The sequence below is a fragment of the Limanda limanda genome, chromosome 4, assembly GCF_963576545.1.
Source record: "Limanda limanda chromosome 4, fLimLim1.1, whole genome shotgun sequence".
Taxonomy (NCBI): domain Eukaryota; kingdom Metazoa; phylum Chordata; class Actinopteri; order Pleuronectiformes; family Pleuronectidae; genus Limanda; species Limanda limanda.
The window spans coordinates 7,633,507-7,648,409 of record NC_083639.1 but is presented as its reverse complement, the minus strand read 5'-3'; the positions used below and the strand labels follow the sequence as shown (position 1 = coordinate 7,648,409).

Below are 14,903 nucleotides of genomic sequence, written 5' to 3'. Positions count from 1 at the left end.
ACTTTAATCCCAGTCAGGTCAGGATAACTTTGAGTTTGATGGTTTTATCTTGTCATCTGTTTCTGCAGGTTTCATAACTTCAGTGCAAGGCTGCATTAATGGAGAGCCCTTTAAATCTCCAGGCAAAAAATAAATGATAAAGCCTTTGGTTCCCACATGACTAGTCAACCATGCAAAGCGGCATTGCCATGGCGACCAGTCTGGTGCAGACGTGGAGGAGGAGAAATAATTAAAGAAGCTCTTCTCAACTCTCACAACTACCTGGCCTCAGGAAACCTCTCACCAGATGTTGCCAACACTTGCAGCTTTTGTGCAAGTTGCATAATTTGGACATGGAAGTCTTATAACTTGCAGGTCGGTGATGGCAGGAATATAAAAAGCAAGATTCCTTCTCCCTGCTCCTCCTCGGTGCCTCCTCTGCTCCGTGGTGCTGATGAGAGAGGCTCTGAGTTGACCACGCCCCCAGTGAGGGAGCAGGGATGACGGGGAGGAGAGGGCGTGATCCTGAGGAAGCCTGCAGCCTATCCACTCACTGTGGACTCTACTCCACATTCACAACTCTGCATCTGCTGTCAGCTGCACCCGAGTTTGCTCCTTTTTAAAACAGGAAACACTCTCGGCCGTGCGTTCTTTTGTTTTAGTTTCCTCAATGATTTCCGGCTGCCAGAACTCGTAGTAGTCCATCCTTTCTTCCAAATGCCTCGCCTGCCAGTGTCGCTCTGCATGTGGGTATAGCCGACGCTTCCTGCCTGCGTCCTGGAGAAGACCACACGGGATTTTTTAAAATAATCTTTTATAAATTCCTCTTTATATTTTGGAAGCGCATCAGCATTTCTTCTTCTTCTAATAATGGCTGATGCGAATGCACAATGCAATATCAAGGTGCTGTGTCGATTTCGTCCGATGAACCAGTCCGAAATTATCCGAGGAGATAAGTTCATTCCAATATTTCCAGGAGAAGACACTGTCATCCTCGGGGTAAGTTATTTCCATCGATCTTGGTTTTCTCTCCCCCATGCAGTCCATAAACGTTAACGCTAGGGGTGTAACACTTTCTCATCTGCCACACACGTTAAAAAAAAAGAAATACTGGCCAGACAGGACCAGGTGTCTTTAAATGCCTCTGGATCAAACTAAGTATAGCACCTATCAATATTCTGATCAGCATCAGTCAGGTGTGTTCTGCTGCTGCTGCTGCTGCTTCTTCTTCCCCAAAACCTGTCACTGAGCCATGCAGAGGAAGAGGAGCCTGGACCCAAATGAACAGACACAGATCGTGTCATGCTTTTAAATGATTTATTAGCATCATTTATTTATTTTTTTTATCAATAAACCCCACAATCTTGGATTTTGACAGCATTTCCATAAAAATATAAGAAGTCAAAAACTCATCAGATGCATCCTGACCCCACTACTGTGCTTTACTAGGATTGTTCTTCATCTGTGGTATTGATTTGCAGGATGTTCTTGGTTCTGCTGTCTCAGAAAATTATGCAGAACTGAGTGATGTTGCTGCTGATTCTAACCGAGCCTGAAACGCACCAGTGCATTTTCAGGTGCTGCAGATATTAACCAGAGTCTTAATTATGCTCCTTGGGTCGCCTCTCTCCTGCGAAATGGATCTGGAAAGCAGCTAAAGATTGCTGTGACTTGCTTAAGAGCAGCAATGAAATGCAAATGAAGCAAAGTATATAATGTTTACCGGCTTGATGAATACACACACACCAGAGGCTGAGGTTAACAGGTTGATCGCGATCCCTCCGTCTGTGACATTTTAACAAAAGGACTGGCTTGCAGGAGGAAGATTAGAAATGCAGTGATGCAAATGTGCTTGTTGCTTAGATGTAAAGCACATCTGGGCTGAGTCTAACACACACACACACACACACACACAGCTGCGTAGACAAACATACATGAATGGGCATATATGCATTTGAAACATGCACACATATGTGAGTTTCACACAGCTGCTGTTCGCACATGCACACTCATTCATCCACACATACAGAGAGAGAGGGAGAGAGAGAGAGAGAGAGAGAGAGAGAGAGAGAGAGAGAGAGAGAGAGAGAGAGAGAGAGAGAGAGAGATCCACACCCTTTCGGCCTGGGGCATGATAAAGATGGCAGGAAAATCCCTAGAGGCTCACCTTCCATTCACACACTAATACACACACATTGAAATGCAGGACCTTGCTCGGGTAGATATCCCCATGTGCCTGTCTTGCCGGCTGCATATAACAGCAGGATGTCTTCCACAAACAGATTGAATTCTCATTATCACATTATTTTGACGCTCTTTGAGGATGGCAGGTTGACATTACAGCAGCTTGAAATCATTCTTTTCTCACATCAATCCTGGCAATTGTGTTTACTGTTAATGCAATCTGGTTGTTGTTGTTGTAGACAGCGATATTAAAATGGTAACTAGACTATTACATTATTGAAACTAGTGTATCTCAGTTTGAAATATTACAGAATATCTCCTTCCCTTCCTCAAATAGTGTATTTGATGCCACTTTTGTTTTATTCATGTTATACTGGAAGTGCCCGCTTCATATTTACCTACAGATGAAGAGATTTCAACGGCAATGAAATCCTATTACCCAACTGGGGGATCTGTGATCTGCCACTATAAAAAAAAAACACAATCACTGCTCTGCTGTTGTTTCCTACCAACACTTGTATGGCAGCAGGAGCCTTCAAAACAAAAGCGTGCAGCTCTGTGCTTATATGCCCAGTCATGCACTAATTGCCCCCCCCGTTTCCTTCTATTCAGATGAATGTCATCACAAAAAGCCTGCACGCTTTTGTCATCTTTGTGAATGTAATTACTTCGGAGGCCTGTAGGATGTGATTGGCTTTTAGGTGTGCAAATGTATTCCAAGTGCGTGTTTTCCTTCTGTTGCAGCTCTGGCATTCTCTTAGACAAAACAGTCTCCCGAGAGTTGAGATTCTGGCGAGCAGGCGTGTAGAAACAAGCAAGTGCTCACAGTCTGACCATTGATAAAAACTCTTTGGACCTGGGCAGCGCTGATGGCCTCACATTTGTCTGCCCGAGGAAGAGTCCTTCTCCTTCACATCTTGTTGACAGAGGCAGGGCTTTGTGCTGTTGAGTGATGGCTCGACTGCACCTGGGCGGCAGGCGGGAGGAGATTAAAGATGGAGGAAAATGGTGTGTTGATGTGTTCTGAATTGATGAAGGAAAGTTTTTTGGGTGATGGCTGACTGGAGACATGTGTAGTGTGTTAATACCAGAGTGAACAACGGAAGGCTTGGACGTGAATTTTAACAACTGGAACTCGGAGTTGCACTTGAAGTTGTCACAGCAGCTCATCTATTGATATTGATATGAGCATCTGCCAATATTAAATCCATCCATAATCTAAACCGCTTATCCTTTGAAGGTTTGGGCAGATTTAAAGTCTCCAATTAACCTAAAAACCAATCTGCATGTCTTTGGACTGTGGGAATAAGCCGGAGTACATGGAGAAAACCCAGAAAGACACAAGGAGAACATCTACAAACTCCACACAAAAAGACCCTGGCAGAATCTGCATTCAAACCCTGAACCTTCCTGCGGTGATAAGACACTGCTACACTGTGCCACCATTAAATAAATAAAATTAATGTTACAATAAATAAAACCTGAACACCCAAACTGTGTGAATTAGACATTAACACCTGTAGGGCGATAATCAGCACCAGCAGCGACCTTCTAATTGTGACTGAAATGCAATTGTTATGTGTTCTCATAAGAATCATTTACAGTATAGTGGGAATATGTAACATTTGCTGAACTTAGACCGTTTGCAACATAAACAACAACGACAGGATGATGGTACATTGATTTCCCTTGATTACCCCGGTCTGACTGTAAGTCACTTAACAGACAATCTCAATGGTTCCTGTTTGACATGCTTATACACAATATACATTGGATTGGTGGATGCATGGTTTTGTGAGAGACATATTCCATTATTTCGTTTGGTTGTGCATAAAAAAAGGAAAAATGCAAACAGTGGCAGACAGTTGCTGGTTTACATCAAGCAAACACAGAGGAACATTCACATTCTTCGGGGGTGTCACACCGAGTTTATGTTTTCCGGTTTCCACACTCCTGGGGAAAACATTTGGCTCTTCAGCTGCCAAATCCTCCACTCGTGTTTTGAGCAGCTGGAATTACAAGCCCAAGCCTGTCCTTCTGTTGTGGGCAGGTAGCAAACAGTGGGATTGTCGGAGCGTTTGGTTCGCAGCCTGCTGCAGCGGGAAATGAGGCTGATGAGAGAAATGAGACCTGAATCCAAACAATAACGTTGTGGACTATAAAAATTACAGCACTAACATAAAAGATAATAAAAACCCTCCATTGTAACTGAGCAGAACTATGGAAAAGGGAGATTATCATTTCAATCAGTAGAGACTTAATGATAAAGAGTATATTAGAACTAAAGCAGGATTTATTGTGAACATAGAAAATAGTCTTTGGCATTTTGACTCCGGTAGGAAACAGTCTTCCTCCTGAAGCTTATACACTGGTGGTGATGATGAGGGAAGGAGCTCGGAGCTGGGACGTCTCATGAAAGGCTTCTGGTTGGACGGTTGAACGGAGATGACCTGTTATCCAGAGTTGAGGTGGTGCTGGGTGGCTCAGTTATCGCACTGCCGAGCTGACAGCTGAATCCCAGGAGAGAGAGGTTTTAAATACTGACAGCTCAAGGGCGATTGGCTCAAGGTGAGCGTGTCAGGTTATGATTGGGTGACAAGATAGAACCCCGGAGGAGCCCGGAGATAGCAGGAACTGTGCGTGTGATCCGACCCAAATCAGCAGATATAAGATATAAGCAGGTTTTTTAAACTTGGGTAAAAGCGCTCAAAAAGGTGATTGACACCGTTCCCATTGCCAGAAGAGGAATTTTCCGTTTTTTAAACGTGGGTAAACCTGGTCAAAAAGTCCAACTGGATGCGGATTTTCTGCTTTCCTATTGCAGATAAAGGGAAGATGTCGGTGGAAATTAATGGGTTTTAATGAAACTTATCGATTCGTTTTAAACTGGGGGGGGGGGGGGGGTTGCTCAGGCATGAACGTCATAACAAAGAACTCAACTCAGTTTTTACTATTTGACTCTTACTTACAGTACATTTCACTGCAAGGACTTAGGAATCGACTGGAGCTTAAAGATCTCCTACATGCTCCATCCACTTGACACCTGCAGTGAGGAATAAGCATCCACTCTGGAGCAGCAGAGGAGCAGTAGTGCAGCACGCAGCAGCACAATCACCAGAGTACCGAGCAGAATCACACCCCTGAACCCAGTGCAGCAAATGTTTCATCATAAAAGAAACGCATTTGTATTGGAATGAAACACCAAACCCCGGAAAAAGCTTTTGCTGCACATCCCCAAACCACTTTTCGCTGCATCTCTTTGTGTTTGACCTGTGTGACAAAGAAAATGAATTCCTTTTTAGTATCATCACATTCCCATCTCATCTTTCCATTCTTCTTTTCATCTGACGTGCTTGACCACCTGTGGAGCCCCGGCAGCGCTCTGTAGCTATGTGGCAGTAATAACCGTACTCAGCCTGCACTGCACCAGGGCATGGCCTTTCTGTTTGTTCCATGGCAGATTGACACAGCTGTCTCTAGTATTTCACTGTCTGCAATAATGCAGCATCACGGGGGCCAGATTGTCCCGCCTAATCTTCTGGCAGGCAAAAAAGGGCTGCCATGATGAATCACACTTTGAATACAGTGAATAAATAAATGATCGCGGCCGCCTCGGAGAGCAGCAAGATATGGAATTTTTTTTCTGCTAGCAGTCGTTGACATATAGATGTCGCATGCATGTGCATTAAGGGCTGCACACAGACTATAGGCTTATTAAAAATAGATGGGATGCATTATGCATCATACCAGTGACAGTGTGTGATGGTAAAATATGAGTTAGGAGTCTGTTTGAAATGACTGTCACTCAAACCTGTGCTTGTTTGTTGTCTTTTATTACGCCTAAGCTGCAAGAGCTTTAAGAGCCTTGCTAGGGCTGAAGAGGATAAACGGCATAATATGCATTGCCTTTTGTTCAATATGAAATAAGCTTCATTTGCTGCCGTTGTTGTAAACCCTAGTGATGATATTTTGCTCCATGCTTAGGCTGTGTGTAACTTGAAGGAGTAACCCACAATGACACAATTTAGTAACACAGATTATTAAATCCCTCTTCATTCCTTTGCACAAATGTCTTAGGTCTTGACTACATGACTGCTTTTTTAGATATTTTCTCCTCCATTAGGAAAGTCCACATGACCTTCGTTTTACAAAGTATCTCAGTCTAGACGGCAACACAAAAAGCATGCCAGACTAGTAGGTGGTAATAAAGTCTAAAACAACACACCGTCAAATTACCACCATTTATGTTGTTGTTTTCTGGTGCATGCTTATTGTGCGTTCATGTGGTGTCAGTTGGAACAATCCGGAAAGTCAGCAAAAATGTTTGCACACAACTTGCTGACACCATCACTTATAAATCAATTACTATAAATTCACAATCAATCTACTTTAATTAGTAGTCGACTCTCAGCACAATACTGTTTACCCATGACTGACTTTTTTGTGACGTGTGCACGTTGTTGTGCAAATATTGGAAGGTATTGTCTAAATTTCTGAAACAGATAAACACAACACATTTTGTATTCTTCATTAATGTTTTTCCCACATTCCGATTTCAAAGCACATGACCAAACCGAACAGAACAACGACTTTGTGACTCCGAAAATGCGACCTCCTGAGGAGCATGTGTGTAATAAATGTGTCGTTACAAAAAGCAATAGAAGGCAATGCACAAAATAAGATGTGATGTCATCATTTCCCATGAAAGCGCTCTATTTTACATGCACATTTGAAATAGAAACCGGAAGTTCTTGAAAATCGGCATTTTGAAGGCTTTCTGTTCAAATCTTCCTTTTAACGGACCAGTGGCCCAAACGGAGATGAAACATTTTGTTGCTAAATATCTGCACTAGTGTGGACAGGGCCTGAGAGAAAAGTCTTTGTAACCTCTACAGTGGAATTACTCCACAGTGTCTCTTAAACTGTAGGTCATTGTGTGGCTGAGTCTTTTGGTCCCTTTCATCATTAGCCATTAGCCTCCAAGATGAGCGGTAGATTTAATCAACCTGTGTCCCAGAGCAACGTTGATTTGGTTCTAGACCAAAACATATAAACAAAAAAAACCATCTTCTTGTTACCCAAACAGTCAGATTTACCCCCCCTTGGGGTATATGTGAGTGGCTGTGATAACTCTAGATTATAAACCTCATTACATCAAGTCCCTAACCTCTACATTGACCTCACTGTCAAAGTCATGAATGTCTTTTGCTTGAGCCCTAAAGTGAAGACCTTCAACTTGTTTGCGATGAAACTGGTCCCTTCACCAGCATTACTGACCCCACTTGAAATGTGCCCATTAAAGAACTATTGATTCTCTATTTTCTGCGCGCCCTTTACAATCCTATGGATTACCTCTCTGGCTGCTGTTCCCTTGTGTGCTTTCAAGTCCTCTATAGAATCTTGTGTCGTTGAAGGTGGCTGTATATTCAGAGCTGTGAAATACACCCTGTTTACATATTTAGGAAGAATGAAGGATTAGAGCAGCCTTTTCAAAAGGCTTTAAATTCTCCTTCTGCGATTTATGAGTATGAGATCGTATGCCGGGCTATTGTTGTAGAAAACAGGCATGCCAAATAGTTCAAAATATTAACCAATTAGTCATCAACGGCCACTTAGTTTCTCAGATGTCTGCCTGATTTATAATGGGGCTGTGGCAAATTCTCTTATCGTGCAAAGCTGAGGGATCATCCTCTATTCTTCCTCTATCCCCTTCTTGATTAGACACTACAGGAAAATAGGAAGGGAAAGCAACGGTTGTAAAAACTAATTGTTTACAGTGCATGTCGGGGCGCAGCATAAAGTCATCTATACCTGAGTTGTTTGTCCTCAAGAATATTTCTTTACAATGACCATAACTGTCTGTGAACCAAACAGGAACAGAAACAGAGGAACAAGGGGCTCACCTGCTCCTCCCTGCACCCCTGTGCACCCTTTAGTCCTGTAATTCTATAACTGCTGTGCACATACCCTATCCAATTAGCTGGTGTAATGGGATTGCTGTGTAGGGTCAAGATCTGCACTCATCACGTCAGAAGCCCCCATCTGAGCTCTTCCTCAATATGGGCTCACTTTATTTTTCTCTGTCTGGCTGTATTTCACGGCGTAATGATCCCGCCGCTCCTGTCCTCATGACTCAGCAGTACTTTTGGGAAGATGTGAAAGAAGAAGCGTAGATATGTCTGTCATCTAATTAAGTTGAGGAGAGGCACAGAATGTTTTAGTGGTGTCAAGAGGGGGAACTCTCGTCAGTCAGGTGTCTGAATATCAGGGGCTCAATGTGTCAGAGGACGGATTTCGTGTGGGCCCCCGTACTAGGATTAATGGAGAGTTGTCCCTCCTTAGCATTTCAAAGAAAACTATATAGGTTAACATATAATAATAATATCTATTGACAGCACTTTTGAAGGACCGAACTTCCCTCTCATTCGCCTCAGAGCGATGTGATCTCAGTTTTTTCTTTGTCATGTCGCAGCTCCTCAATAGAAATATAAAGGATGTGTCAGGATTAATTTGATTTTTTCACTTAATGGAATGAAACTGTCCTCCTCAGTAATTGCACTTGACAAATTTCTCTGTTTAGCCCCCCCCCCAATAATCACATCCAATGAGAGAGAAATATCTGTCCCTGGTTCCTCTGAGATGTGAGACTACACACAATAATTGTTTTTGCTTTATTTTTAGGAGAAAATTTGAGATTCTCCTTATAGCTAACTTAGTGCTTTTTGATACCTGCCTTTTAACGTCACGACCTTTAGATCTCTGAGTTTAGTTCGACCTTAAGTGACAGGTGTGAAAACTGCCTTGGACCATCCTCTCCTGTGTGACGCATGCCTTCGCTTCCCCACACTTCCTGCTTCTGACAACTCATACCCTGCAAACACGCATAGTTAAACATGGCGACCGACCACCATGCTAGGTGACGGCCCTGCTCCTAAATGCTAACGGTACAACAGCCGCCATGCTAAGTGACATCCCTGTGCTCTATGCTGTTGTGCAGACAGCCACCATGCTAGATAACGGCCTTGCCTCCTTATGCTAACGGGGGAGAAGAACCTTTACATATTAAGATTAAGATTAAGATACATTTATTTGTCCCAAACACATGCACAGACATGCACAAGCACACTCATGCAAGGAGGGAAATTTAACCTCTGCTTTAACCCATCTGGTGCAGGACACACAGAGCAGTGGGCAGCCATGTAAGGTGCCCGGGGAGCAGATGTTGGGGGAGTAAGGTGCCTTGCTCAGGGGCACTAGACAGGGTAGGGAGAATCCTCTTGGATTTTTGGACAGATCAGTCCAGGTTCGTCTTTTTGTTGTTTCTCCGTGGAGAAATAAGGATCTGTAGTTCTACCATCATGTTATTACAGTTTCAACGGAATTAACAAAATTGACCGTGGCGTTATTTTTCTCCAATCAAATGGAACGATTTCTAGCCGTCAGATACACTTCCGTCTTCAAACCAATCAATGTCAAATATAGGAAGACGCAGCCTACTTAGGTGATAGGATAGGATTCAGTGATAAGCCAAACCTAACCGGAGCTAATTTAAACAAACCTCGGTCTGGACCTAATTCTTGTGTGAAAACACCCTTAACCTCAGGAGAACCTCATCTGCCAGCAATCAGAGCCAACAAGTGCTGCCAGCTCTTCCTCTAAATATTTCCCCAGATATTAATATTACACTGACACCAATTTAGTCAGCTGCCACACTCAACAGGATACGCTGCCATTTCCTTCGGCTCATCTTTATTTTTACTCTGGCTCATCTTTATTTTTACACAGCATGCATGTGTGCCAGGGTTAGATAAGCTTGTGCCAGTTCGTCAATACCTTCTGTGTCCATTTCACTCATTTTTACGACAGAAGTGGGCTGTGAGTGCGAGGCTTAAAGCTCCGGGGAGCGTTAATGGAGCATCCTCTCCCCATTAGCCACGGCCCTGCCCAGGATGCTGCCTGGCCCTCATGTCTGCCGTCGGCATCTGTGGGCAGTGCATCGTAACCAGCCGCACATGCTTACACACGTGTGGGCACATGGCAAGACCCCAAGCAGTTGGCTCTATATTAGACAGCTACGAGTGCAGGGAGGAAATCCCAAGCAGAGCAAAAGAGCATCCCTGCCCTATGCAAGCCCAGTATTCCTGTTTCCTTCAATTAATCACAGTTGACTTTATCGAATTGTCACTTGAGAACATTGACGTCGACTCAGGGTTGCTATTTTTTAGTCTATTTCTCAGCATGGCCCCGCTTTCATGGACATTCTGCTTTGCTGCTTTTGATCTAGGTTAATCAAATTTCCCATGATCTGAGTATTTTATTCAAACTATATTATAAAAGAGAGGCTTAGGGATCTTGGCAAACATCAGTGTCAAGCTTTTTGTCTTCATCTTTTCATGGAACCAATCCGGCACCTTTAAAAAACACTTGTCCAGGCGGCAGCACCATTAAGCTGTGTCTGTGGCTCCCAGTAGGAACATTGATAATCACGACACACTCATTTCTTCTCTCTTCTACTCCCTCTCTCTGAGCCGCTAATTAATATATTTTTTCTTCTTCTATTTTTCAAATTACCTCTCTGCATGGCTCCGTCATTAGTTGCAGCTGAATTACAAAAAGAATCTCCATAACCACGTTGTTGACCTTTTTCTGAATATTTAAATAATGTCCTGCTAATCCTCAGATTGCGTTATATCCCAGCAAGCTATTCCCCTATAGCTCCTCTGGGTTAAATAATTGCTGCCAGTGTGCCCAAGTTGATGGAAATATATTTCTACAGCATCTTCCAGACCCCTTTATGGTTCAATTTATAATTCATTCTTTGCTACATGAGGTCATGAGCAGAGCTTAAAGTAGTTTGCTGCATTTTGTTGGTATAGTTGGTGGATTACTGCTTTTTGAGGATCAGTCAGAGTGTTGAGTCTCTGGATCCGGATTTAATTGGAACTTTGGACTTGGATCACTGGAAATCTCATTTTAATTTGACTCAGGGTTAGGGATGTATACGGACGCTGCATTAAAAGTTCCTTGCATTGACATTTCATCCGAGTTTTACATCTCCACTAAACTCAGTCGGCACAGTTGGCTCACAGGTTTATGCAGTAATTAAATTACTGGTGGAGAGATCGATGGCTTCACCCTCGAAACGAGGGAGCATTTCATAAATGCAACATTTTTAATAAGAAAACCTGCAGAACAATTATATTTGTGACATGATGTATTGCCTATTCTAACTAAGTGTTGATTGGTTTGCTTAACACATTCAGAGCTATATTAGTACCTACGCATGATGCAAGGTAAGCTTGCTGCCTGAAAAACAAGATTGTTTCCAATGTGAAATACTAAACGTGTTTGGCTTTTAACCCTGTTTCTGCAGGAGCAACGCAGACAAGGCTGCTGTCAGAGGTAATCTTGCATCCTGTGTGAATTAATTATGACTGGATCTACTTATACATGGGTCGAGCTGAAAGCACGTGGCTGGGGTCTGGAAAAGGAGATAACAAGTGCGAATCTGCAAGATCTCCGATATTTCCCTTGAAATCAAATATTCCCTTTGAGGACGGCTAACAGCTGGGCTCTCAGACGGTTCTCATGGAAGCTCTCCACCGCACGTTGAGGTCGCTGCTCCCAATTCATATTCAACAATTCATTTGCTTTCTCAGGGTGAATTTCTATTTTTGCGTCTTTCTAGAAATCCATAGTATAAATACCTGGGAGGCATGTGAAGGACCCAATCAAACATGACATTGCAGGCGAGCGCTGGAACAAACTGTCACTTACATGATGAGGTGTCTTGACAAGTGTTTCCTTGTCCTCTTGTTGTCATTTCCCTCCCTCTCTTATTCTCTCTGTTTCTCTGAAGTACTGAATGTACATTAGCATTCTATTTGAGCTGGTAAAATATTGTCTGTGTGCTTTACTCTGGGAGGATGTTCTGAGCTCTCCTGGGGGTATACATGTATTCAGTAGAGCCTGAGATTCTGTGAAATTTTGGGATACTAATGATGGTATATTGATAATTGTCCATGTACATTTTGGGAAATGACTTTTTTGCCGAGAGGGAGTTGAAAAAATTATACTACTTTCATGTATACTAGTCCATGTAGGTTAATTTAACCTAGCACAAAGTCTTTAAACATGTAGCAGGTTGCCTCACACCTTCAGGACCAAGAAAGAGTGAACGCCTGTAAAACAACAGTTTATCTTTCATCACTTTAGTTATTGTGTACATTAAACAAATGAGATGAGATGTATTAGCCACAGACTCAACATAAAGATGGAAAACAGGACAGCTCCCCAAAAATGAAGCCAAAGCATCTTGATGGCTGGCTACAGAAAAGGTAATAAGTTCCACTTCCTCCATGTTAGTGAACAGGGACCAAGAAAGTTAAAGTTCAATAAATAGCCTTTTATTTAATGTTTTAAAAGCCTGATGATTGACAGGTCCGACTGACTCAGGATTGGTCAGGCGTGCGTATCGGCAGGACCGTACCATTCCATCCCCCAGATCACTACTGCAAAGACTCTGGCTCCAGATGTGCAGATGGTGCTGATCGTATCTGGGATATTTGGGCTTTATTTCTGGATAATGTGAGGAAGCGGAGAGATGCTGTTCATCTTTATAAACAGAGTATGGTATTAAAGTAGGCTTTGGAGATGCTAGTGGCAGGATTTGCTGTTGTTCATACAAAGACGGTTTAATACCCAGCTGTAAAAGACAGGAAGGTCGAGCACTTTTGGAGTGGTGTCATATTACATTGCGCACTTAGAGACTAAGCATGCTTATCGCTGTGTTTTCTCCACGTGTGTCTTTCTCTGGCTCAGTTGAGCTGTCATGGTTTTCATCATCCTGAACTATGTGGATCTCAATCTCTTGATTTCTCACTCTCCCGTTGTTCACCGTGTGGTTGCGGCTTTTTTCTGAAATTCCATGAACAAAACTCGATATTCAATTCCCTCAGTTCTCCACTCCTCTTCGCCACCCCTCACCCATCCTGATGAATTATGCAGAGCATTTCACTTTGATGGGGGGCACTAATTGCTCTACTTCTGTGTGTGGCTCTTAAATGAAAAACTTGACATTACATTATTAGATGAGCAATGCAATGTTTGGTGGTTTTCTTCCCTTAAGTGAGGGATTAACGAACATGCTACAAAATATTGTGTGATGAGTACAAGCTATAGCTGCAGGACAACTCAAAATATAAACCACTATCATTGGATCTCAGCATTATATCTTCTCTGCTGTATATCTGAGTTACAGGGAGCTGCTCTGCCCTCGAGGCTCTGGGCCCGTCCACTCTGCTTAGACCTGTCAGTAGCGTGAATAAGGAAATACTGTAATGTTTGGTAATATTGTATGACTGGAGGTTCTGCACTCGTGAGGGGTTTTCTGTTGTCGGGAGAGCCGCTAATGATCCTGTTATCTGGGGCTTGAAGGCTGATTAGCTTGACGGATGGAGCAGACATTGGCAGCCTGATCTCCTCCTTCCCTCTGTGCTTGCATGTTGACTTGTGTGTGTGTGTGTGTGTGTGTGTGTGTGTGTGTGTGTCTGTGTGTGTGTGTGTGTGTGTGTGTGTGTGTGTGTGTGTGTGTGTGTGTTTGTGTGTGTGTGTGTGAGACTTGATGAGTGTGTGTGGGGGGGCTAACAGAGACCATGGCGCACACACGCACACTTGCAACCACAAGCTCTCATACACAGACTCTGATAAGACAAAATAGGGCCCCTCCTTCTCCTCCTCCTCCTCCTCCACCTCCTCCTCCTCTTCCTCTTCTTCCTCCTCCGACATCAGCCGAGCTCACACACCAACGCTGACTGAACCACCGCAAACTATCCACAAAGCAAAACAAGTGAGCAGCTGCCTGCCAGCCTGACTGTCAGAGACCACCACTGTGTAGGAGGAGCACATGCCTAATCTTCTTATCACCTCATCCAACTCTGTCGTTTTAAACATTTAGCTATATATTTCTCCTAGTTAGCGAGGGGGACGCTTAAAGAATTAAGAATAACAAAATTCTCAATGGAAGCGTGTGATTTTGTGCATGTGTTTGTGTGAGAGAGAGAAAGAGAGAGAGAGAGTGTGTGTGTGTGTGTGTGTGTGTGTGTGTGTGTGTGTGTGTGTGTGTGTGTGTGTGTGTGTGTGTTATTCCGGCTCAGCCAGTATTGGCAGTCAACAAATATTCACCTTATGCAGAGGGTGTTGTTTTCTGTGTTTGCCTTTTCCTGAAGACGTTGTTCTTGCCCATTTGAGACAGTCCTCATCGTAACAACGAGGCCATTGGTCAATCGCTCAGCCACTGAAAACACGCTTTGCTGTGTGGACGTGTGAATGAGGCCTGTCGTCTGCTCGGAGCTGAGGTGGCTGGAGCATGAGGTAATGACAGTGCTGTGAAACCACACTGGGAAGAAAACGGTGTGACTTTGACTCAGGAGAGTGATGCCGTCAGTGTTGGTTTTGTAACCTTCACATTACCCATAATCTCTCCCTTGACCTTAAAGATGCCCTGTGAAGTTTACCTGGGAACAAAATTAGGATTTACTGTTACTCTTAGCAAATATATCATGCATTCTCTTTATGCCTTAACATACAAAACAAGTAGTTTAAGTTGCATAAACCTAAACAGATGTCAGTCGGTCAGACAGTCTGCCTGTCCACCGCCTTAGTATCTCAACAACTATATATTGGATTAAGATTACATTTTGAATTGATTTTGGATTTAATTTACATGATGGATATGACGA

The 14,903-nt window shown here is 43.2% G+C and overlaps 1 protein-coding gene across 2 annotated transcripts in view; it reads left to right on the top strand.

Annotated features, from left to right (window-relative positions):
- The first annotated feature begins 849 nt into the window (after positions 1–849).
- The window catches only part of kif5ab (kinesin family member 5A, b), a 58,191-nt gene continuing 44,137 nt past the window's right edge, over positions 850–14,903 (top strand). For both annotated transcript variants that reach the window (XM_061070200.1, XM_061070199.1), the window contains exon 1: positions 850–978. In XM_061070200.1, coding sequence (XP_060926183.1) covers positions 850–978 — 129 coding nt within the window. The remainder of the gene's footprint in view (positions 979–14,903) is intronic.